General features: G+C 40.3%; 1 protein-coding gene and 1 long non-coding RNA gene across 2 annotated transcripts in view; one reads left to right on the forward strand and one right to left on the reverse strand.

Moving 5' to 3' along the window:
• Positions 1 to 22,920, forward strand: part of LOC119480062 — a 163,800-nt gene that overhangs the window by 15,081 nt on the left and 125,799 nt on the right. The window contains exon 3 of the long non-coding RNA XR_005204805.1: positions 14,575 to 14,650. This is a non-coding gene — a long non-coding RNA (uncharacterized LOC119480062). The remainder of the gene's footprint in view (positions 1 to 14,574; positions 14,651 to 22,920) is intronic.
• LOC119480059 (zinc finger protein 503-like) lies at positions 18,554 to 21,474 on the reverse strand. The gene is made up of 2 exons (XM_037756163.1): positions 20,993 to 21,474; positions 18,554 to 20,119 (listed from the first exon to the last, which is right to left on the reverse strand). Exons 1-2 carry the CDS (start codon positions 21,248 to 21,250, stop codon positions 18,707 to 18,709), a joined length of 1,671 nt encoding a protein of 556 aa, XP_037612091.1. The 5' UTR covers positions 21,251 to 21,474; the 3' UTR covers positions 18,554 to 18,706.

The raw sequence follows: 22,920 nt of genomic DNA on the forward strand, positions 1-22,920 counted from the left end.
GTCTCTGAACTGCTGTTGAAACTGCCATAAACCACCCACAAAGTCAAAGATAAGGATTTACAGTTATTTAACATCATCCTTGTCCCTTAAATCACACTGATAAGAGAATTAAGTGATGGCTATAGGTTCTTTGTCCTCTAGCTATTGATTTCTTTAACAGAGAGGGCCAGTGCAATGTTTTTATTGAGCATCCTATTTGCTTTAAGCTTGAGAGTGGAAATTGAGCTATTTGGATTGTTTTATTGAGCAGATTCTGCACTCTGAATTAATTTATCTGATAACAGAGCCTTCTCCTTGGTTAATTTTCCATTCACAGTGGAAATGTTTTCAAATGTAGAGTCGCAAAACATGACGGGGGGATGTTGCTGTTAGAAACCTGCAGTATGTTTGCCAAGCAGGGGTAAATGACCTCATTGAAAGGCCATTGCAGCAATTGTATTATATAGTTGAGAACAATTTGATCTTTATGCCGATTGTTTTCTGGTATGGTACAATTATAACGCTCCTCTACATTACAGTCACAAGAACGGAGTATGCCAAATGTATCCAGTCTAAATAGGAATGATTGTTCCTTCTTGGCCTCTCTAGACAAAACACATGACTTGATTTACAGAAAGACATTCGTCTATAATAGTAATTGGTATTAATATCAAACGCAGCAAATAATCTGCTTGTTAAAGCGGCCATTGTTTCACCAACCCTGGAGTATATGTCCCTCTTAGCGCATAATGTCCCAGTTTGAACAAAGACGTGTTTAGCTTAGCGGAAGTTAGTCACTCGTTTCAGCATGAAAACACTTATGTCAGTGCCTCGGAGACGGCGAAGTCGCAGTCGTTCACATTTAATGATTCAATTGCTGTTTAGCTTCAAGTTCACGACCCCCAAGCTATGATAAATGTCAAGCGCACCAATGTCCCGCTAACTAGACATGCCACTGCCAACCAATCATTTTGTTATTGACTTGGAAAGCACAAGGCGCTGTAATGTGACTCTAAATGCTACGTTACAGTGTGTCTATATGGGTAACCATGTGGGCCGGATATTCAGTCTGATTCAGTCTTGTTCATTTGGCTCAGAGCAGCACTGTCAGTTTCTACTCCGGATCAGCCAACAGGCGTTAGGGCAGATCTCTGATTATGTGTCAATACTTTAATTAATGGTGGAAAAATCAGGGTGGAGGAACAGCCATTCATTTTGAAATTAGCTGTAGTCCTGTAGGCTTTTTTGATCCCAAGTGGTTGGAGAATGTTCTCAGTCTACAGCCTTATACAATCCCTGTAAAGAAAGGAGTCAAGTATTAAATGTATTATAATGAAACGAAGGTTGAAAGGTTTAATATCCTGTAAACAATTTGATTCGGCTGGCAAAATAAAGCTCTCCTGCTTTTAAGCCATTTAAAAACAAATTGGCCGCCTTTTCTAATCCATTATTTTACTTCTTAATTTAAGTTAATAGCTTTTATCTTATTGTGGCAGTCGTGTCTGAAAAGCGCACAGCAGGCGCCTAGTTACAAAGATTCAGAGGTGCATAACCAAGCGCTTTGTCAACTTGTGGAGCCTTCGCGCTTTATGCACAATAGGTGATGTCATTTTTGGCTTGCACAATGCACATCCTTGCGCCGGCGACACTATGGCGAGCATAACCCCCGCTTGACTCATACTACTCTGTGCTGAGACTCCGTATGGAGCAGACACTTTTACTTTCAGTTTGTAATGTCTGTCGTCCGACGATAAATTGATAAGACGTTGCAAAAATGAACTAAATGGGTTTTATTTCTATAAAAAAAGCAAAACAACGGTGGGGGAGGTGGGCAAGTAATGTAATCGGTGTGTGCCCGAACATCGTGTAACACCGGTAACAACAACTACCAAGCTTAGTCTAAAGCAGTGGTTTCCATCCTTTTTTGTCTAATGTACCTCCATCATAGTTCTGTTAAATGAACTCCAGTACCCCCTCATTGATACAAGTCGCCAGGATGTTGTTTAACACTATCTATTATGCAAAACTGTATATTGTTATGTATTCTTTCATACATTATAAATAAACCCACAAATAATTGAAGTGTTTATTTCCCTCCTGAACACGGCTTTTAATATCAGTGATTCTGAATAGTTGGCCTCCCACTGCTTTTAGAAAAACACATGGGTCAGGTTAATGAACTTGTGTCTCCAGCCACCTTTCCCCCCCTCTGTTATGAGCTCAATGTATTTATAGCGCGGACAGTTAATTATGTTAATTATGTCCCAGTCATGGAAACATCAGTGCGTAGGAAAAGACTGACTTACACCAACTCTTAAAGTCAGGCACCGCCGCATTCGTCTCTGTCATTAAGCTATACAGCACAATATATTCTTCACTAAGACGTCACCCTCCAACAGCTGTTAACTTGTTTTAGAAATAACATTGTTCTTGCAGTATTTGATGAAAGCTGTTAATTCTGTCTGGGTGTCATCTCCTTTAGCGTGGCCTTGGATTGATGTGATGACAGCAATAATGAATTTAATCCTGTGTATCAAAATAGCCCTGTTTGCATCACTGCCTAATTAACATATCTTTCACATGAAAATAAAGTGGTGACATCAAGGCCTAAGCTGTTGATGAGTGTCATGAGAAATGAAAATCAGTAGCTCTGTATTAATGTTAATATTTTGTGCCACAACATGGAAAAAGTATGAAAAATCACAAGTAATATAATTGATGCTATGCAGACAAAACTCTAAAAACAAGTCAAACAAAAACTTCAGAAGCTCATTTTGTTAGTTTTTGATTACAATTTGCTTGGAACCATTATTGACTTTAGTGAAACGATAACATGTTATGATCATATCATCACGATACTGTTCCACTGAAAGTCAATCAATGATAATATTAAGGGAGAAGTTTGTTCTATAAAAATAATATCAACCAATCCCAGCTGCACTGACCCACCCTGCTCTGTGATGAGAGGTATTTACGATAGTTTAGAGCCGATGGGTGGGACCGTCATGCTGCTACCATATATCAATCCCAGAAAAAAGCTAAAGGGACACTTCTCTATGTTTAGCCCAGCTGGTGTTTTATTTTGGCGGGGGGTCATTCCATTTTGTACATGGACCTCCCAGTTAGTCAGTCTCAGTATAGTGTCTACTGAAGAGGGGTTAAGCAGGTGGTAAACACTGACAGTAGTCCTTTTTTTTTTTTTAAATGTATACTTCATTTAAACAGCAATTACATAGAAAAGAGAATTTAAAAAAAATAATTTGTATGTAATCGTGAACCAGGAACTATAAAGAGCGACTGCCGCGTAGGGAGGAGTCACGTAACTTCTATACTTAAGTAACACCACTTCCACAGTCTTTTCTTAAACCTAACGAAGTAGTTTTGTTGCCTAAACCTAACCAGGTCGATCTTTTCCTAAAATGAACCAAGTTGTTTCCTGTGAAGACGGAAGTTTATTTTGAAAAGACTGTGAGGAATGAGGAATAATTATTTGTAAGATATCGTACGAACCGTTGTATGAGGATATGTTGCCCTATGGAGCAATATTTTTACAAGTGTATGCCTGTTTAGTTTACATTGTGCTTGCTCACCAGCTGAACTTATTTTCATGAACACACAAAAGATTTCTTGGTTAGCTTTTCAAATGCAAAAGCTTTGTCACTATTTTTCATGATATTATCATGATAGCTACTGTTAGACACTATATATCTTTTTTTTACAATGTTGAGACAAAATATTAATAGACTACTAGCAAAAAAGTATATGATTCTTGTTAGTTGGTTGCAGCCCTACTTAGTTTACCCAACCGTGATGATATGCAGCCTAAATCCATCAGTGATGCTGAAAAGGTTTAACTGACCAAGAGCAATTTATTTGCCTATTATCAGCTGGCCAAGCATGTTAAAGGTTTCCTGGAGATCTTTTAAAATCTTTAAATACCCTCCTGCTCTGGGGTGACCACATCTCAGACCTCCACAGAAATGCCCTTTGAGAAGACCACGACCACTGGTGGTGCTCTGCCTCATTAGTGAACTGTGGGAACAAAAGTCTCAAAGCAGAGGAGTCCAAACCCACATAAATACAGCGGAGCGGGAATTATGCTCAAATGTAAAACTCCCAAACAAATGAGATTGGAAAACTCTCCGGGGCGTCCTCTAAACTTCGCCGCTGTCATCAATCAAGAATATTGCCATGCGAGTCCATACAGGACTTGAACAAACTGCTTCTTTAAGCATTTCTCCGGGAGGCATAAAAGTGTATTTATGGTCACCACGGGCAGGTATAGAGGAAGATTGGCAAACATGAAAATCAAGTCCTCTCCCGGGTGCCATCTAGCCGTGCTCGGCTGTGTTAAATCATAGATGGAAAGAACAACAGTCTGGTGGCACAACGGTCCAGTCTGACGAAGCACTGCCTTGGGCCTGCGTTTTACATTCTCTCTTACAGCCCGTTATTGGAGTCAATGTTTTGTCTTCATACCTGTTTTCAGCTCTGTAATGAACTTCATCTGTCTTATTCTGCGCATCAATGACATGTTCCAGTTTAATGTAACCTACAGTTTAGCGTATATTACCCAATGCCAAGATTTAAGGCTGCAGAGGATCCTGTTTCTGCACTTAGCTGATGTGGGATTGATTTCCTTTACGAATATATGAATCACTGGGGTCATTACTGAGCCAGACTCTTTCATTAAATTGAGCTATATCTCCTGCGTCAACCCAGGGCCTTCCGAGAGCCCTCCACCAAGAATATACTGTACCTCCATGGGGTAAAACCACTTTGAAAACAGCAATATGTAAAGTATAGCTTCATTTATCCAACGAATGCAGAACATTGATCCTCTGTGGAGAAAATAGGTGACAACATACTCTTGGAGCCTTTTAATAATTTAGATGTATTTCGGAGAGATTGTAAATATACCAATAAGTGGATCAGGGTTGATGAATGCAGAAGCAAAATCTTGTAGTTATTCGAATGAATAATGTCAGGAGTGGTAGAAAATTATAAATACAACGATACACCAGTGTACTCGTATAAATGCCAGCAATGCTTTCCAAAACCCTTTTAATTGGGAGGCTTATAACGGATCACTGCAAGTCGCTCTCGCTAGAATATTCCTCACACACACACGGGCAGTATTGACTTTTCAAATAAAAAGACATTAATGTAGATAACGGCCATTTTGAATCCTCATTAGTCACCGGTAATCTAGAAACATGGGCGATATATTAAGAGTGGTGTTCGCGGCTAGTCATTAAAGGAGAAATAAAAGACAAAATAAATCCAATCTTGGAACGCCTGCGATTAATCATGTTGGCCACCACTGGCTGCCTGGCTGCTTAACAGTTTTATTGAGTCATTTATGCTGGTTTCCTAGATAATCCATTTATTCTGAATAATGCCTCCCTTCATGCTCAAAGTGCTGTGTTCAGGTGATACCGCTATAAACTGTGTTTTTTTTTTTAATCCCTTCCCCCTTGACAAACATATATTTCAACAATTACATGAAATGGCTGACAGAAGAAAAGCAACAATTGCACATTATTCAGGGAAGCTTTTAATGAAAGTGTTAATTAAGTATATTTTCAATTATTCCTTAAGGGGATCACAAACTCAGATAGTATCATGAATAATTTACTGCAGAGTATCTAATTAGAACTATTTTAATGTAATTTTTCGCAGCAGAGAATGACTAAACAAGAGGAGTAACACATGCAGAAAGGTTCACACCGGTGTCCCTGAAATAGCACACGGGGCTGTGCATGGCGTCATGTGATGTGAGACAATGGAGCGATAAGCATGATTAAGATGTTCCACCAGTGTACAACACGAGGGAGGAGGTAATCCCTCTGTCCAGACTCCTGAAGTGTCTCCGACAGCTGTGCATGTGCACCTCTGGAGGCTGACAGCACTCCTAAAATACAAACAAGAACGCCAAGTCACCCCGCCGGTCCCACTCGACCCCGCACCGCAACCCGCATCTGCACCGAGAAGCTGTTTAGTGTCCAGATGCGCTGCAGTTTTGACAGATTTTTTAAAGGCAATATCCTCACACCTGATTGAAGACTGACTGCCGTAAATCACTGAAGACAAATGCTGCTGACAGCCACAGCTAAACTCCTTAATTAAGTATGTGATAGAGCTTTCCTACGGTCCTGGGGCTTCATCATAGTGCTCAGAAAAAGAGAATACAAACACATGGGGCAGTATTTCTTCTCTCAAGAGTTACCTTTTAATACCTGAGCTATGTCCCAAATACATACTAATTCCTAGGGGCCCGACAATACAATATTATCACGATATGACGCGTATCATTTGTTTCAACATTCACTAAATTCCATTAAAAGCTGTTCCCTATTTTTTTTTGATATTCTGCTAAATAGCAAACAAAAACAGGCCCTAAACCTGAAGGGGTCAAGAATGAAAATCTCGGGGATTACCCCTTTAAGCATTTCTAGTTTAAAAAAATTCACAGCTGCTACTTTTCTAGCCAAACACAAGTGGTCCGTTTCCGTTCACCATTAGTAGATATGCGGTCGTATATTTAGTAATGAGGATTTGGTGTGTTCTCAGCAGCATCTCTGGAGACTTTCTCGCAAGGTCTTGACTAAAAGCCTGAAGCCTATCAAGTGTCCCACACAGCACAAGTCCTAGCACCTGACGACACGGTTCTGCAGGGAGTTTCTGCTGTCACAATAAATCAGGGACAGACAGGATACAGTATAATCATGCGGGTGTCCCGTTTCACTCGGCCTCTGCCGAATGCTTCAGCAAAACCTACGCTACACGTGGTGGCCGCACACTGCAACTGCATACGTTGGCGTACCCACAGAACTTGATGGTTGACTTGAGAGGAATAATCCATGGGAGATAACATACAAAGAGCCGTTGATAGTTTATGTTGCAAGTCTTGTATTGTACACAATGAGGTACTGTGTTGCCAGTAGCCCTCTTTATTCTTAAACCTCCCTTGCTTTGATAGAAGATGGAATAAATGGGATGCCTTTAAGGGAAAATAAGCCTAGAGGGTCTGTTTTACATCGGAACATGTAGCTCATACCTTACAACTGAGGCTTTAAAGACATTTGACGATGTTGAAAACAAAGTGTTCCACTCTGTAACCATATGAAGTCTCTACTTCAAAACCAAAGTAAATTGAGATTCCTGAACTATCAGAGCGGGAGCCCGTCGTGCTGTGCTTATATCTGAGCTTCCTTCCCATCATAAAGATGAATCATAACGTCTAATTCTCACAAATTACCCAAACATTATGTAGTTCTCTCATTTCCAACGCTGTTTAATCTGCGTCTGGAGTATTCGCTGTCACTTCATGTTGCAAACACTGCTTTCACTCTGGCAGTTCATTGTCTTTTGATGGGCCATAAAAGGCTCGGTTTGATGGATGATAACTCGGGGCGTCTCTCTTTGTTGTGGGATGTGACGACTGAGTGCGTGTGAGATGTGAGGAGAAGACGCGGCGTGAATGGGAGATGTCATCGGTGTCTCGCGCTGACACCGAGGCCTCAAGCTCGGGCTTTGATCTCTGTGAATGATTGCAAAGCAAACACAAATAAAAGATTCCAGTGTGTTACAGTTTCCAGTGAGAAAGTTGAACTGTTTTTTTTGAACATTTTCCAAGAGGTCTCTCGCTGATTGGCATTTTCTAGAGGTGGTAGAGTGTGATGATTTAGAGGCTGACAAATTGGAAAAGGTGTTTCTAGGAAGGTAAGGCATGCTCTGTGTTCTACCTGTATGTAAAACGTGATTTATCGAGAGAGGACGGCTCATGTCATTGCCTTCTGATTCGGTCCATGAGAGCTCTATAGGCCCTGGACTCCCTGCTGACCCTACAACATCTGCTCAGGCACTTACTACTTAATGTATTAGCTGTGAGAACAGGGCAGGTGATTTCAGCTGGAGCCAGAGAACATGAAAAACAGATTGTGCCTCCGGTTCATGCAATTGAATTAAAATGAGTCACCACCAGCTTCTCTCATAAAATAACATCACAAATAATGTTATGGCATGAACGACAGGTGGGGATATTTCATAGGTCTGCTTGATGGTGGCAAGAAAACTAAAAATATAATTGATTGCAGGCTGCTCACATAAGGAATCTATTGCGAGGTAAAGATTCCCGAGATAAATATATATAAATTACCGCTATTAAAAACAATGGCGTACTTTGCACTATAAATTGCTTTCCAGTATATTGCAGCCATTTGTTGTTGTAGTGCAGCTCTCCCACATGAGGCTCTTTGTGATTTTACTTTGATGTTGACTTAACCATCAGAGCGTAATGTGCTTCATGGCCTTTACGATATAGATTAAAAGAGGAATACTTTAAAGGTCTAATCATGCTGGTTGTTAGGATCACGAGCAAACATTTACCAGTTATAAGCTCTACCTATTAGGAATTAAATATATTTGAAAGCTTACTCATTAGGAGAATCCCCAGGAGGCATTGGGAGAGGCTGACCAAACTGATTACTAAACACTTGATAAATATGTGCTATTATGGGAGATATGCAGATCATTACCTTATTAGTACTAAACTGGGGGAGAGTTTTGTCCTCCTAAGAGTGTAATTTGCGATCTTTAAGCAGTTGGATTAAATGTTTTATGATACAGTAAAATGTTTGTGTAACATTGGCCATGTTGCATAATTTGTTTTAAAAAAATAAAGGGCCAGTCCACCCAAATTATAAAAAAACAGCTCTTCATTTACCTCTAGTAGACTCATGAAAAACCTACCATAACCCAACATGCATAAATATATATATTTTCTGACAAATAACATGATTAGAGCTGATAGTGGGTCTGCTCAGGCCACTTTGGTATTAGACATGTTGACACCCGAGACGTGCTGCGGGACGATGGGACAACGAGACAACGGGACTTTAACTGACCCGATTAGACTAGGGCTGCAACTAACTCTTTTTTTTGATTAATCGATTAGTTGTTTGGTCTATAAAATTTCAGAAAATGGTGAAAATTGACGTTCAGTGTTGCCCAAAGTCCAAGATGATGTCCTCAAATGTCTTGTTTTGTTCACAACTCAAATACATTCAATTTACTGTCATAAAGGAGTAAAGAAATGAGAAAATATTCACATTTAAGAAGCTGGAATTAGAGAATTTTGACTTTTTTTCTTAAAGTACTCAAACCATTTAATCGATTATCAAAATAGTTGCTGATTAATTTAATAATCGTTACAGCTCTAGATTAGAATACAGATTAGACTTCGCTCGACTCTGGTCCCGGGTCGTCTGGCGGATAACTATGAACCTTTGGTATCTAGCCATGGAGATAGTTTTGGTTATATATTATACAGATTTTATATATACAGATTATACACAGATTAATATTTTAATATATCTGTCTCTGAGTTTTCTGTGCCCACTGCAATACATGGAATTTTGTTCGGGTTGCTCACAGCATTGGATTAAACAAGATTAAGAGTCTACAGCCATGCTACCAGCACGAGAGCTAAATGCTAACATCAGCATGCTCACATGCTCACAATGACATTGCCAAATTGCTGATGATGACCAAACCTACACCACCGACATTACCATCCCTAGAGCCATGAAGCTAGCATGGCAAAAAATGCAACAACACTATTTTTTTTTCCAGAAACAGTGAGCAGTTTTAAAGGAGACTAATTATTTTGTAGAAAATAGTTTCAAGTAGTTTATACTGCAGCCCTGTCTCCTAAAAATTACCTTCCCATACAATGAAACTACACTTTGAATACGTTTTGAGAGAAACGTTTTTTTGTCGTAGATTACGTTTGTTTTTGATGTGTCACCGCAAAAGTCCGGGTAAGGAGGTGGTCAGGGTGATGGACGGGTCAAACAAACACTGGATTTTCGCTAAAGTGACCAGTGTTTTTTTTTTTTTTTTTAACTAAACCTACAGTAACCAAGTGGTTTTGTTGCGTAAACCTAATGAAGTAGTTTTGTTGTGTTTTGTTTAAATTTCGTAGTCATTTTAAGCCAAACCATGTTATATTTTACTGAACCTAAACAAGGGGTTTTAGAAAATGTTTCCCTCGAAACGTAATGGGCCGTAGTTGTATGGGAACGTAATATTATAGGAAACAGGGTTGTAATTGTATGTAATTTAGGTGAACCGACCCTTTAAATGATGATCAAACGTGACTGTGATTAAAAAAAAAAAAGACAAAATAAAACTATAGGACTAAAAATAAGTCTAGGATAAGTCTGGTGATATTCTACATTTTTTACTTAGTCAACAAATCCTAAGACCAAAGATATTTCCTTTGGAGCCACAGCCTGATATAGCGTAGTCCTCTGTGCCATATATCAACATTGTTGGCTTTGGGCTGAATGAGAGTGAGAGACGGACTTACGTATTGTTATTTTGGTCTTTTAACGGGATTTGCAGACAATAACAAAAAGACAGAATATCACCAGCTTCATCCTTTAAGTTCTCTTATTGAAAGGCTTTAACTCTTCAGATACACTCAGAACACACAACTGATTTCAATAAAAGTCGGAGTAGGGTTTGACTATCGGCCAAGGGATTCGTTTTTGGTGCAGATCCAGGAATTAATCCAGGAAGTAATTGTGAGATGGGGCACTTTTCAACATTTGCACCTACTAATTTACTTCCTCTTGACTACTACGTTTACTCGAATGAAAACAATCTGTCACATGTATCCCATTATTGTCTATCACTGCGAATATTTTAATGCAGATCTGGATCCTCCTGATGCAAAATGATTTCACGTTTTTGGCGCTTTGGGGGAGATACGTATGTGCTGTCTAGTTTCAAGATTGGAGTTCGGATAGCAGGATAGTAGGAATGATAGTGGAGTTTGCACTTGTGCCACCTGTGTGGGAGTAACACCGACTGAAACCACATTTCACGTCTCCTGTCAGTTGAAAATGAGTAATGTGCTGCAGCCCATAGCCTCAGGATAAAGTCATATCTAAAGCAGTATTTGAAGGATATCAAAAACCCAGGATACCTCAAATTGACCCCTGTCATTTCCTTCAACAATGTATATACTCTTCTTTTTACTCTTTTGTGTCTTTTTCTCCCACATGAGCTCAGCTTTGTGTTATACACAGCGATCCTCTGCCATCTGGTTTTCATTTCCTGCGAGGTTCAAGATGGTAGGAGAGTTAAAAAAAGGAGGCTCGTTTGAACTGGGGGGCTAATGTAGTCAGGATGGAATCTGTCACTCAGTCTATTGCATGTTGATGACTAAGGGCAGTTTCAGCTGTAAGCAGTCCATGATTTATGGACACTGAGTGAACTCTTGTAAGCAAAAGCCAACTAGGAGTTCAGAGCGGCAACTGGGCTCTTTTTTGGCCGCGGCCCGCCTGCGCTTTCTTTCCATTCATGCCAAAGCATTTCGCACGGCAATTAGCTCCGTCCTCATTTGGGTCTGCAGTCCCACAGGGTTAGCGAAGCCATTTATCATCCTCGGGGCTTGGAACTCCGCAGCTCCGTCTCAGGTAGTTTTTGTAAACAGTCATTGGCCCGGCTCTTTCCATTTTCACCAAATGAGAGGGGGATACAGTAGTTTTGAGGTTCTGCCATCCATCCATCTGTCGGATGCTTTGCTTTTTCTCTACAGGTGTGAAGGCGAAAGGGAAATGTCATTTCACATGGCTCATTTGTCATATGGTAACTACATAGTTGGAGTGAATAGAGTGATGACGACGGGGCCCCTTGCTTTTTTTTTTTAGAAGGTCTGCATTTGGATTGAGTGCGGGCGAGATTAAAGAATATTCTATACGTGGCTAATGAGGAGTGCACTCAAAAGAAAAGTTTTTTTTAGAACATTAATGATATTAAGTCTTTTAGCGAGCAGAATTTATAGAGCTTTTTAATAGCAGACTTGACATTTAGCGCATATTTACACAGATACAGATGTAAGATATGTAACCTCATTAGGCATACATTAAAGAACTATTCATGTTTTATGCTGATCTATGCCTTGAGTTATATTGAAACTTAAGTGTTGGCACCGCTACAAGTATTTATATAGCTTCCAAATGCCTGTGGGGCGTCATTAAAACACATATTTGAGCAGGCAGAGCCATAAACATATGCTGGATACATTTTTTTGTGTTCTTAGCCGAAACATCTTCAGAGGCAGCCAGGAAAATAATTGAACTACAGTATGTGCATTTTCTCTATTTTCACATCTGTCCTTGGAGAGTCATTACTTTACAAAGAGCTTGTCAACTGATTCTGAATCCATCATTCGCTGAACCGATATATTGCGGTCTCTGTCGCTACTACATCTTTATCAATCAGAATTAGGGAATTAGATTAAGCTCTTTGGTTTTCTCCTTTTCTTAAGTGGAGTCACAGTGCAGTGCAGGCCCAAGGGTTATGGGGAGTATCAGAGGGGACTAATTGTCAAGGTTATGTCTCGGCGGATGATTGATGTGAGGCCAGGCTGTTTTTGTCAGCCTGTCAGGTGGCTGGAATGTTTAATGTTCTCATTATTGGTTGCTCTGTTGTGTATATTTCTCTGTCAGCGCCGCTGAGCCATCTGAACTGCCAGAGCACTTCAAAGGCCTGCAGGTCATCCGTCTTCCTCCTGACGCCCCGAATGTTCAGCCTCAGCTGAGTGCTGGTGATTTGTTATGACTTGAGAGCCAGCTGACAGACAGGTCTCCTATAAAAAAACATGCACCCATTTCCCTTTTGTCGTGCAGCTAAAGCATCGCCGCTCCTGTAATGGGAGGGGTAGAGGGGGGTGGGGGGGTGACTGTCACAGGGAGGCTGGCACCTGACAGTTGTGTCATCTCACTAATTTGCAGACAGGATGACTTGAAGTATTTTGTCTTCTTCTTTGCTTCAGTGTGGATTTTTTTTGGTTTTGGTGTCACAGACTCTCACAGGTCACCATCTGTTGTGGAGCACCACAGGGGAACAACGCTGAAGGGGAATTACTATATTAAGGCACATTTTCATATTCATCATTAGTCCAGTGTACACCATGTGATGACACTGAGCATCATGGGAAGAATGCTGATGGCTGCAAAGCTAGTCATGCAATGAAAAGTGAGAAGTGAGACGCTAAAGACAGGAGGAGGCCAAACAGAATCCAAAATCTCAATTCTTTTCCCAGGCCCGCTACAAGATTGATTGTTTTCTGCTGATCTAATTTTGGAGCATACAAAAACAGTCCATTCGTCTTAAAGAAAAATTATGTGCCACATGGTGCAGATGGAATTTTTTTCTGAGAGCTGAGAGAGATTAAAGAGAAACTCTGCTCCTCAGCCCTAATCACGAGCTGTAGATTACTCTGTCGATTTAACCAGATGGCAGGCTCGATTCTGCAGGCCCTCCTGTATATTAATGAACAGCAGTCTGTTATATTTGACTTAGGTAAGTGAAATGTCCATCACCTGTAATGGTCTGCCAGCTGGCATTATGCATTTTGCACCACTTTGGGTCCACGTGGCATTTTTCATTTATTGAAGGAACATTTTTGTTCCGTGCTATTTTCCATCATTGTCACGGTTCTGGTAAATATTTTTTTTTCTCTTTTCCACCAGGAAGAAAAAGTCTCCACGTTGTGTCCACAGCTAATTTCCTCTCATAGGTCAAGGCAATAATTCTGGCACTAAAACTGTCGCGCTGGGCGAAGCACACAAGTTCGATAGTAACTTGATTAAGTTAGCCTGTCGACATGACTGCAAACACGGCAATACAGTATGTTAACAAACCTAATAATAGGGAGGGTGAGATAAAGTGGAGGGGATGGCTGCACAGTTTCTGGCCAGTCGTGTGTCTGGCGCAACGAGCCGCTGACCTTAAAGAACAGCTTATGTGGCTTTGGTTTATTGTTAGTGTGCTTCATAATGCTTTCTTTGTCTTCTTCCTCTGTTGCTGGCCCTACAAAGACTTTTATATGTTTATGACTTTATCAGATATCCTCACTGGCTGCCTGCTTAGTGCGTTTAAGACCAGCTTGCTAAAGAAACTGATTATCTTTGTCTCAGAATGTCAGTCTGAAGGGACTGCAGAAAACTTAAAGAGGCAACGAACACATGTTTGCCAGCCCGAGCATCCAGAAACTCCCTCCATGAATATGCCAAGCCTAATTTTAAACCAACAGCGGGGGGGAACTTTGGCTGCGTTTCCCAGCCAGAGAGCACGAACAGCGTGGAAGCACAATGCCAGTTGTGTCATACATTTAAACACTGTTAAATTAAAGGCTGTTTACTGTTCAGAGAGGCCATTCATCTTACTCAACGTTAAGTCTGCTTCTTGCAAATTTGTCAGTAAGAGCTTCCACATGCCAAGAAAAAAAAGTTGGGGTTATCGGTGGAGGGTTTTCATAGCGTGTCTCTTCAGTCAGCCTGTAGGTAATTAGCCACCTCCACACAATGAGGCCATAAGTCATTAATCACCCGGACCCGAGCAGAAGTCGACTCACTGTGAGCAAGACGTTTGGAGACAAAAAGTTTTCCGCCTATGACAGACTTCAAAATGGCCCCTGTCAGTGGTGTGTAAATTATAGGGCATGTTGAGTGCTGAAAGACAAGGGCCCACTGTTTAACTCACTGTTGCTCTTTCCTTTGCTTTGTGTGTTGACAGACTCTCTTCCAGGGAAAATTCCCCTTTTCTCCGTTTCCCATCGGCTGGCTGGTAACTCAAAAAGACGCACTTTATTGTGAGTATACATACAGAATAAACACACACACAAGTTATCCACATTAGGATAACCTCAAGCTCACTTCTTTTATTTTACGATGCCGCACTAGAGTTAATAGAAGAAGACAAGCTCCAAAGGTCAACAGCTCAGTAAAAACCCAGCTTTAGCTTGGTATTCCTATCGTTTACTTTGCTTGTCAAAGGGAGGAAATGATGGAGTGATGATAAATATGGGGCTTGTTTGGAGAAGCAAAAGCCTCTCTCCTGCAAACATAAACCACCATGTTTTTCGGGGGATGATGGAAGACACACTTCTCAGCCGATTGAACATGTGAAAAGCCGTCGGTTTTTCCTTTTGCTTCTGTAAACAGAGATCCGCCTGCCTTTCCAGAGTACATAAGCACTGAGGGAGATTTATTCAAAGCAGCGAAAGTTTATGTAACAACGGGGAAATCCCTTGATTGGATCATTAATACTGCTGACAAAAGGGTGTTAAATTCATTATATGACCATAACACATGTAACAAGTGTTTGAAAGCTGCTTGATGTATGTGTTTGATGCCAATTTTCGTACACGGCTGTGAGCGCCGTGAGGAGGAACATCAGCTCAGTGTAGCTGGTGATGACGTCCACCACCTTCAACCATAACAGACAGTGTAACACATGGCGTGCAGCTGTGCAAAAAGTGACCATTTTGAACATCAACGTGTCTGCGCCGGGCCACGCTGTGCTGATCTGTTTCCCCTCAGGTGAAAGGCCATGAGTCTTACTCATGCTGCAGTTCAAAGCAGAACAGGTGGGGCCGTCACCGTGATTCACCATGGAGTCACTCACAAAGCCGTCCAGTGTCTCGAGTCCTGACAGTATTCAAACATGTGGGAAAGAGATCCTCCGCTACTACGTAAAGATTGATAGACTTTAACATGGTAGGATAGATAATGTAATATACAGATGTACCAATTACCTTTATCCATACAGCACGATGCAGCATCTGCACCCGATGACCTTCTTAATTCAATTAACTTCTTCTAAACTTATGATAAATATTCAAACCGTTGGTGCTCCCACTCTTGATACAGCACAGTATTATAAATACTTAGACATCAGATTGTCCCAAAATACTCATGTTGAACAACTTGCTCATAAACTCAACATTTCTCATTTTGAAGATTAGCTTGTCTCTCCTTTTTAAAACATAAAAACACATTATCCACTAGGGCTGCCCCCTCATAGTTGATTTGTCGTTTTCTTTATGCTTTTTTTTCATGCTGAATGACTTATTTACCAGAAACTTATGAGCACATCTCTGGTAAACACAAGATTTAAAGTGATGCTTTTGTGTGATTCTTTGTGGAGAAACTCAGTTTTACAGATCTGTCGATTAAATCAACTAATCGATTAGTCGACAAAATCGTATGAGTGTTGGTCGACTAAGAATTTCTTTGGTTGAGGAGAGCCCTACAATCCACTGTACGGTATTACTGGTGAATTACTATTGGATACCATGTACCACAGAACTATATCCAGTTTGTTTTCATTTATAAGGGGTTATTGTCCAAGTTGACAACATGTTTACGGATGTTTTTCATCTTTAAATTTGAATTCAAAGCTATTCCTATATAAAACTGGTTTCCAGTATGCAACTTACTACTGGAATAATAGCAACAAATCTTAACTTAAGAGCACTTTATTTTAACCCCTCCCTTTTAGCATCTATAAGCAGTATATAATAATCTAATAAATGGTTTATAACTCACAATAATGTACGCAGATATAATAATACAGTCTGTATTAATTTACAGTATTTGTCAACAATTATAACTTATCCTATGAGGACATATTTTATATTGTCAATCAATTACATTATAGAGAGTTATAAACATGTCTTAAATGTTTTTTATATACTTCTTATAAATGCTAGATAGAGTTAAAGTGTCACAGAGACATTTATTCATCTGAGGGACTTTAAGTTTTCCTTACTGATACTTTTAATAATGTGCAATAGTTTTAATTTCTGTCTTTTGTGAGTAATGTCTGTTTCGTGGTACTTGTGTGTTTGTAATTTGTTCTTGATTTTAATTAGACTTCCTGTCTAAAAAAAAAAACAACTAAACAAACTATTAATATTATAAATTCCATCACTTGAAAATATACTGTTATTAAATAAAAAACAGTATTACACAATTAACTCTATAAAACCCAAGGCTTGCTAATTAAATGTTAATTTACCAGTAATTTAGTCCACATGTAGCAAGCACAGATGCTCTGCTGTAATGCACAGACTTTATTCCTAAATTAAAAATAATCCAGCAACTATAAAACCAAATCTACTGAATAATTTATTGACTGGTTTATCTGTTCCTACGTGAGAGGATTTATACCACGGTGTCACATGTCAGTTAAATGTTGAGAAATAATGTTCAAAGATCTTAATCCCATTTGTTCACATCACATTGATGTGCTGTTTGTAAATGAAAAAAACATGTATGATCTCCACTGGCTTCATGGCCGACTGGTTGCAGAGGTGAATTGTGGGTTAGGGGCTTTATTACCATCTATCACTGAGCTATGTTTAGGACTCATCTGCATGAAGGATGGCTGGATTTGGCGAATATGACATCTGACCGTTAATGATGGTGATTTTATTGCTGGAGAGCAGCCTGATTTACTGAGGATGGATAATAACACTGTTGGCTTGATTTAGTTGATTTGTTTTAAGGGGCTGATTAAATAGTTAGGCCTTGCTTTATTTCATGCTCTCTGCTTCGTGGCTTCATTACAGCGATCACAGAAGCCGTGGAAACGTCCCACATCTGGTGTCATCGTAAATCTTTGTTTAGCGAGCTCCTCACTCATATCAGTAGCTCGTTTGTCTTCGTTAATGAAACGATAATCCACGACCTCGTCATTGAGAAGATTCAGCATGTTTTGATGAGCGCACACACACACACACACACACACACACACACACACACCCACACACACACACTGTACATACTGTAGCTATACGGCACCAATAATGCCTGTAAGTGCTTTTCAGCTTCTTGTCACTGTAAATTTAACTAAACAAAAACACGCATGGCTGCCGAAGCCTCACTATTAGCCTATATTAAATATAAAAACATGCAAAGGTTTTGCAATATATATAATTAGTTCTCCATCTGTAGGCCTCTTTGTAAAACCCATTGTCAGCCTCATAACACCAAAACATAAAAGACAAAACCAAGATTATGAATAATATGAAATTAGTTAGATTTCACCATGACTGTCCACAATAAAAATAAATATATATATTCTTTATATGTGTTTACCACACCCTCAAAAACAAAATATGGACCAATTAAATAAATTAATAATATAAGTTTGATTAAAAAAAATAACAGTAAAATTTAATTGCACAGCAAAACAAAACAAAAATTGAAAACTGAATAAATAAAAAGTGATAAATTCCTATTATTAGAACATAAAGCTTTTTGAACTAATTTGATGTAACTGAAAACTCAGTTTATGTATAATAGTACACGTGTATTTTTAAAAAAAAAAAACCTCCTCTCTAAAATGAAAACTAGACTTGTGTAAACAGCACCAGAGCTGTCTGGAGCTTTAAAAGAAAATGCCACCCATGTAAAAAACAGGCTTCATGAAACGTTTGTGCTCCCCACAAAATAAATCAATGACAATTGTGAAGAAGCTGCTCTGATTGATTTTCCACGTCCATCATTCTGTCAGATCACTCAGCAGCAACCCGTCTGAGTGAAGGCAGAATTAAAATAACTTTTTGCACGACTTGCAGTTGATTCAGCATGAAGAATAAAATCCATATTACTTTAAAAAGGTCCCATTTAAATCTGCAACTATTCGTTGCACAGCAGGTGAACATAACCCAAATACTCTCCTGTGTAAAAATAATGCACATTGAGTCTTCAAAGTTATATTATTTTTTATTTTTAGTCACGCTTGAAGCTATCGCAAATAAATACACAGATCCCCACATGGATCCAGTCCCTGCATGAAGTACAATATAAAACTCATTGGGCCTAAATCTCCTTTTTTATAAATGTATAATTCTTTGTGTCTACTGGTATCCTAAGGCCGAGGCTGTCGTCAGTCTTTGTCCATACAAGGCGTACGGGGAGTAGTAAGCCCCTGTGGCTGCGGGGACCGGCACCGGAGCCCCGGGAGGCAGGGGGCTCTTTGAATACGGGTGGTAGCGGCTGCTCAGTCCGAGGTGGTGATGGGGGCCCCTGAGGGCCAGTGCGCCGGGGCTGCCAGGGCCATTAGGAGGCATATGCATGTGACAAGCCATAGCAGCGGCTGCAGCAGCGTTGGCCAGAGAAGAGGAGCCCGGGTACCCAGATATCAACTTCTCTGTACCTGCAAAGGCCGTGTGAGTCCGCAAGTGGCCGAGGAGCTCCTCTGAGGAGGAAAAGCGCTTATCGCAAGGTCCGTTTGCAGACACCCAGTTACACACGTGCGGCAGGGGGTCATTGGGAAGCATAAAGCCGTAGGGATATAAGGGATGTCCAGTGAAAGTCGGGGCCGAGGTGTGCACGCCGTGCAGCGGGTGCGTCTGGTACATGAGCGGGTATCCAGATTTGAGTGCTGCAGTCGCAGAGTCATGTGCGCAGTTGGCGCTGGCTGCGGACAAATGGCTTGAGCAGTGGTAGCTCAGGCAGTAGGGGTCTCGACACAGACTTGCAGACATGAGAGTCGGCGGTGACGCTCCATTTAAGGGACTTGAACCCGCTTTACTGCAACCCATGGATTGGGCTGCAGCAAACTGTGCGCTCAACAGCTGCTGGCTGCTGGATTTGGTAGGGTCAAGGGTCAATCCATGAGGGAGGAATTGCTGTGAGTAACCTGCATAGGCACCCGCTAAACTTCCAGGATAGGAAATACCAGCAGGTGGCATGGGGAAAACTGTATGCCCGGGTTTGTACGGGGAAACGGGGGCGACCAGTCCGGAGCCGAGGATGGAGGAGGACGATGAGGTTACAGATGTTGAGTCTGATGTAACAGTCTTGGATGTGTTCTCCTGGTGTTGGCTGCCGTCAGATGTATTTCCACTTATCCTATGGCTGCCGTTACTCTCCGTGCTTTTATTGCTATCAGACTCCTTCTTGTCCTCCTTGTCCCCCGCTTTGCCTTCAGCCGGCAGAGGAGAGACGGAGGTGCAGGAGCTGGGGCTGCCTGTCCTGGGGCTGAACGGCTGGCAGGTGGCGCTAGGCACTCGGAAACTGGTTTTATCTCCACTGAGGCTGCTGCTGCTGCTGGAGTCCTTCTTCTCCGATTTGGAGTACGGCTTGAAGCTGGATTTATCATCGGCTCCGATGTCGCTCATTTTCAGAGGACCGGATTTGGTCTCCTTGTCACTATTTGATCCATTTGAGGTCACAGAGGACAGCTTGGAGGAGGATGGAGGGTCCGGTTTGCCGATCTGAGAGCACGTTTGGGCCAAAAGAGCCAAAGGACTTTTCTTGGCATCCAGCTGTGAAATAACACACAAAAATACAGTTAATTAAATTAATTAAAAGCACGTGTACATATTATGGTTTTGAGGGTAAATACGCACACATGACCACACACATTTACGCATTGCGCATGAACTTATCTCTGGATGAAACTCAAAACAACTAATATGTATGTACACACACACACACCCACACACCCACACAGAGATAATTTACATGAGATAGAAGATAAGACTGAACAACACATCACATTTAGTAATTTTGTAATGGGTTATGTATGAATAATTGTGATGTGTTTTTTTTTTTGTCTGATGGGTCTTACTTGTCTGTCTGTCTACGGTAACAGTATGTCTATTGTATGTATACTTTTTCTCAAACTGAGCTGCCTATATGGATGCAAAATGAATTTCAGTGCAAACTGACAATAAAGTTGCATCGTATCGTATCATAAACACGGACGGGCATCACTTTGCAACAACAAGGTCATTAAATTTCAAAAGGGACACCTCAGTTTTATTATTCTAACAGCAGAAATCAACTCTGATATCAGGTCTAAAAAATCACATTAGAATAAGGCTATTCTTTCCTTAATGGAATATAAATACAATCTTGTTTGTCATCAGTTTTTGACCCAATTTGCACCTAAAAAAATAAATAAAAGCTTGTTGGAAGTCATTTCACAGTGAAACACTTCATAGTTTTGATATTTAGCTAATTGATGCCAAATGTCATATTAAATCACTCCTATTTCCTCATTCACAACATCTCTTACTAAAAGGCAGGAATTCAATATAGGCTTTTTATATATACCCTAAACAAATATACTATTTAACTGTGCTTATCTTTGAGCTGTTAAAATCTATTATTGCTCGGTACTTGATAGTGCTTACCTCGATGGGACTGATGGGAGTGGACGGTAAAGGCTGGAGGTACTCCGGGTGTAAAATGTGTCCTGACCGAGCGGTAAGCATTTTCAAAACCTTGATGGGAAGACGACTGGCTTGTCGAGAAGGGTCTGCAGGAGAGACGAAGTTGTGGTGGAAGAATAGCTGGCTGATCTTCTCCCTTCTCTCCACAGAGGAGGAGCCGCTCTCCCACGCTGGATTCGTGCTATTTCTCAGGACAGAGACAGTGGGCGATGTGATCATGACCCAATTCTCGTGGAAATGGTTGAGAAATACATGTGTAGGGGGAAAAATAAAAGACAATATTCAAAAAGAAAAAAGCGTCAGATGGTTAAAAAGCCTTTAGCCAGAGATAAAATAATGTTAAATCCTCAGTTTGAGAGTGAGAGATGCAGAATCCGTGCGTAATAACAGCCGCGTGTCTTCATCCCAGTGCGTCGCTCTGACAGTGTGGCTGCAGGTCCGAGAGCGGACTCTGTTTACGTGGGTAGTTTGCAGGAGAGATCACTCCGCCTCTCTTGAGTTAGTCCGCAGATCACAGCCGCTGTGCTCCTCCCAATCAAAAAAACAGATCCCGAGGTGATCGGAGGCTCTACTGAACGTGACGTTTCCTCCTCAGACTGGGTGTGTGTTTCACATTTCACCCTCTCCAAGCGCTTTTAATTTGGAGTTTTTTTACATGCGTAATTGGAGCTTTTTTACGCATGCGCCTCCGCTGCATCCCGTGTTGTTTAGGGGGAAAAGGTGGACCAGGCTAACAAGAGCATATAAAAATGACCAAAACCTTTATGTCAACTGAGAACTATCCAATCCAATCCAAATTTATTTATAAAGCACATTTAAAAACAACAAAAGTTGACCAAAGTGCTGTACACTTATACATAAAAACATAAAAACAACAGAATAAAACACTAAGACCAACTTAAAACCAACAGGACATTAAAATAACAAGAGCGTTAAGACCAATAGGAAAGGAAAAAGGATTAAAATAGTCAACTCTCATGCCGAGCCAAAAGCCAAAGAATAAAACTATGTGTATTAATCAACACAATGTATTCCAGGAAGTCCAAAAGTGCTTTTATTTTAAGATAAGAAAAAGGATGTAAACAATAAAGGTATAATAAAAGTAAGTAAACAGTAAAAAAACAAAAACAAGATATAAAACATAGACTGAATGAGTGGTCACATTATTGCACATATGAATATGAAATATGAAATGTTGATATTGCACAGAATATTGATTGGAACAACAGTGTACATGAGCCTGCTTTTGGTATTGGACTTTTTCATGGTTTGGGCCGTGCCTCTTATTCCAATTAAAGGAAATCTTAACGCTGCAGCATTCACTGATATTTTAGACCATATTTTTGATATTTTTGACACCTTAAAACAAACCAAAGTCTACTCATGACCATTCATAACCAGTTGAATATGTATTTTTGATTGAATACATTTTCAATCAATCAATCAATCAAACTTTATTTGAATAACATCTTTCATACAGGTTAGTTCAAGACAGAGTGCTTTATAGATGACTGACAAGCTGACAAGCTAATTATAACAGTACAAATGTGAACAGTAAGACATTAGAGATTCATTCACACAAGAAATAAAAATGCAGAAAATGTAATAATAAAACCAATAAAATAGATAAAAATTAGGCCAAAATATTGTACATTTACACTCCTTTTTCTAACTTCAAGTAAGTCATTTTGAGCTTATACTCTTTTGATGAGTACACTATAATAAGGAAACAGCAGTTCAAGCACATCTGATTGTCTCTTTTGCTAATTTCTTGCACGTAGCAGGCAGACTTTGCACCATAGTGACTCTTTAATGAATTACTTTTGACTCTAAAAAGAAGAAAAGTAACTACCCTTTCTGGTCAGCTCTTCACTCCAGCATGCGTCGAT

The sequence above is a fragment of the Sebastes umbrosus genome, chromosome 20 (assembly GCF_015220745.1).
Source record: "Sebastes umbrosus isolate fSebUmb1 chromosome 20, fSebUmb1.pri, whole genome shotgun sequence".
NCBI classification, from domain to species: Eukaryota; Metazoa; Chordata; class Actinopteri; order Perciformes; family Sebastidae; genus Sebastes; species Sebastes umbrosus.

Excerpts from the sequence above, each read along its gene's own strand:
- LOC119480059 (XM_037756163.1), bottom strand. The coding sequence starts at position 21,250 with ATGATCACATCGCCCACTGTCTCTGTCCTGAGAAATAGCACGAATCCA. Across the intron at positions 20,120-20,992 it reads CTCCCATCAGTCCCATCGAG|CTGGATGCCAAGAAAAGTCC; the intron begins GTAAGCACTATC and ends GTTATTTCACAG.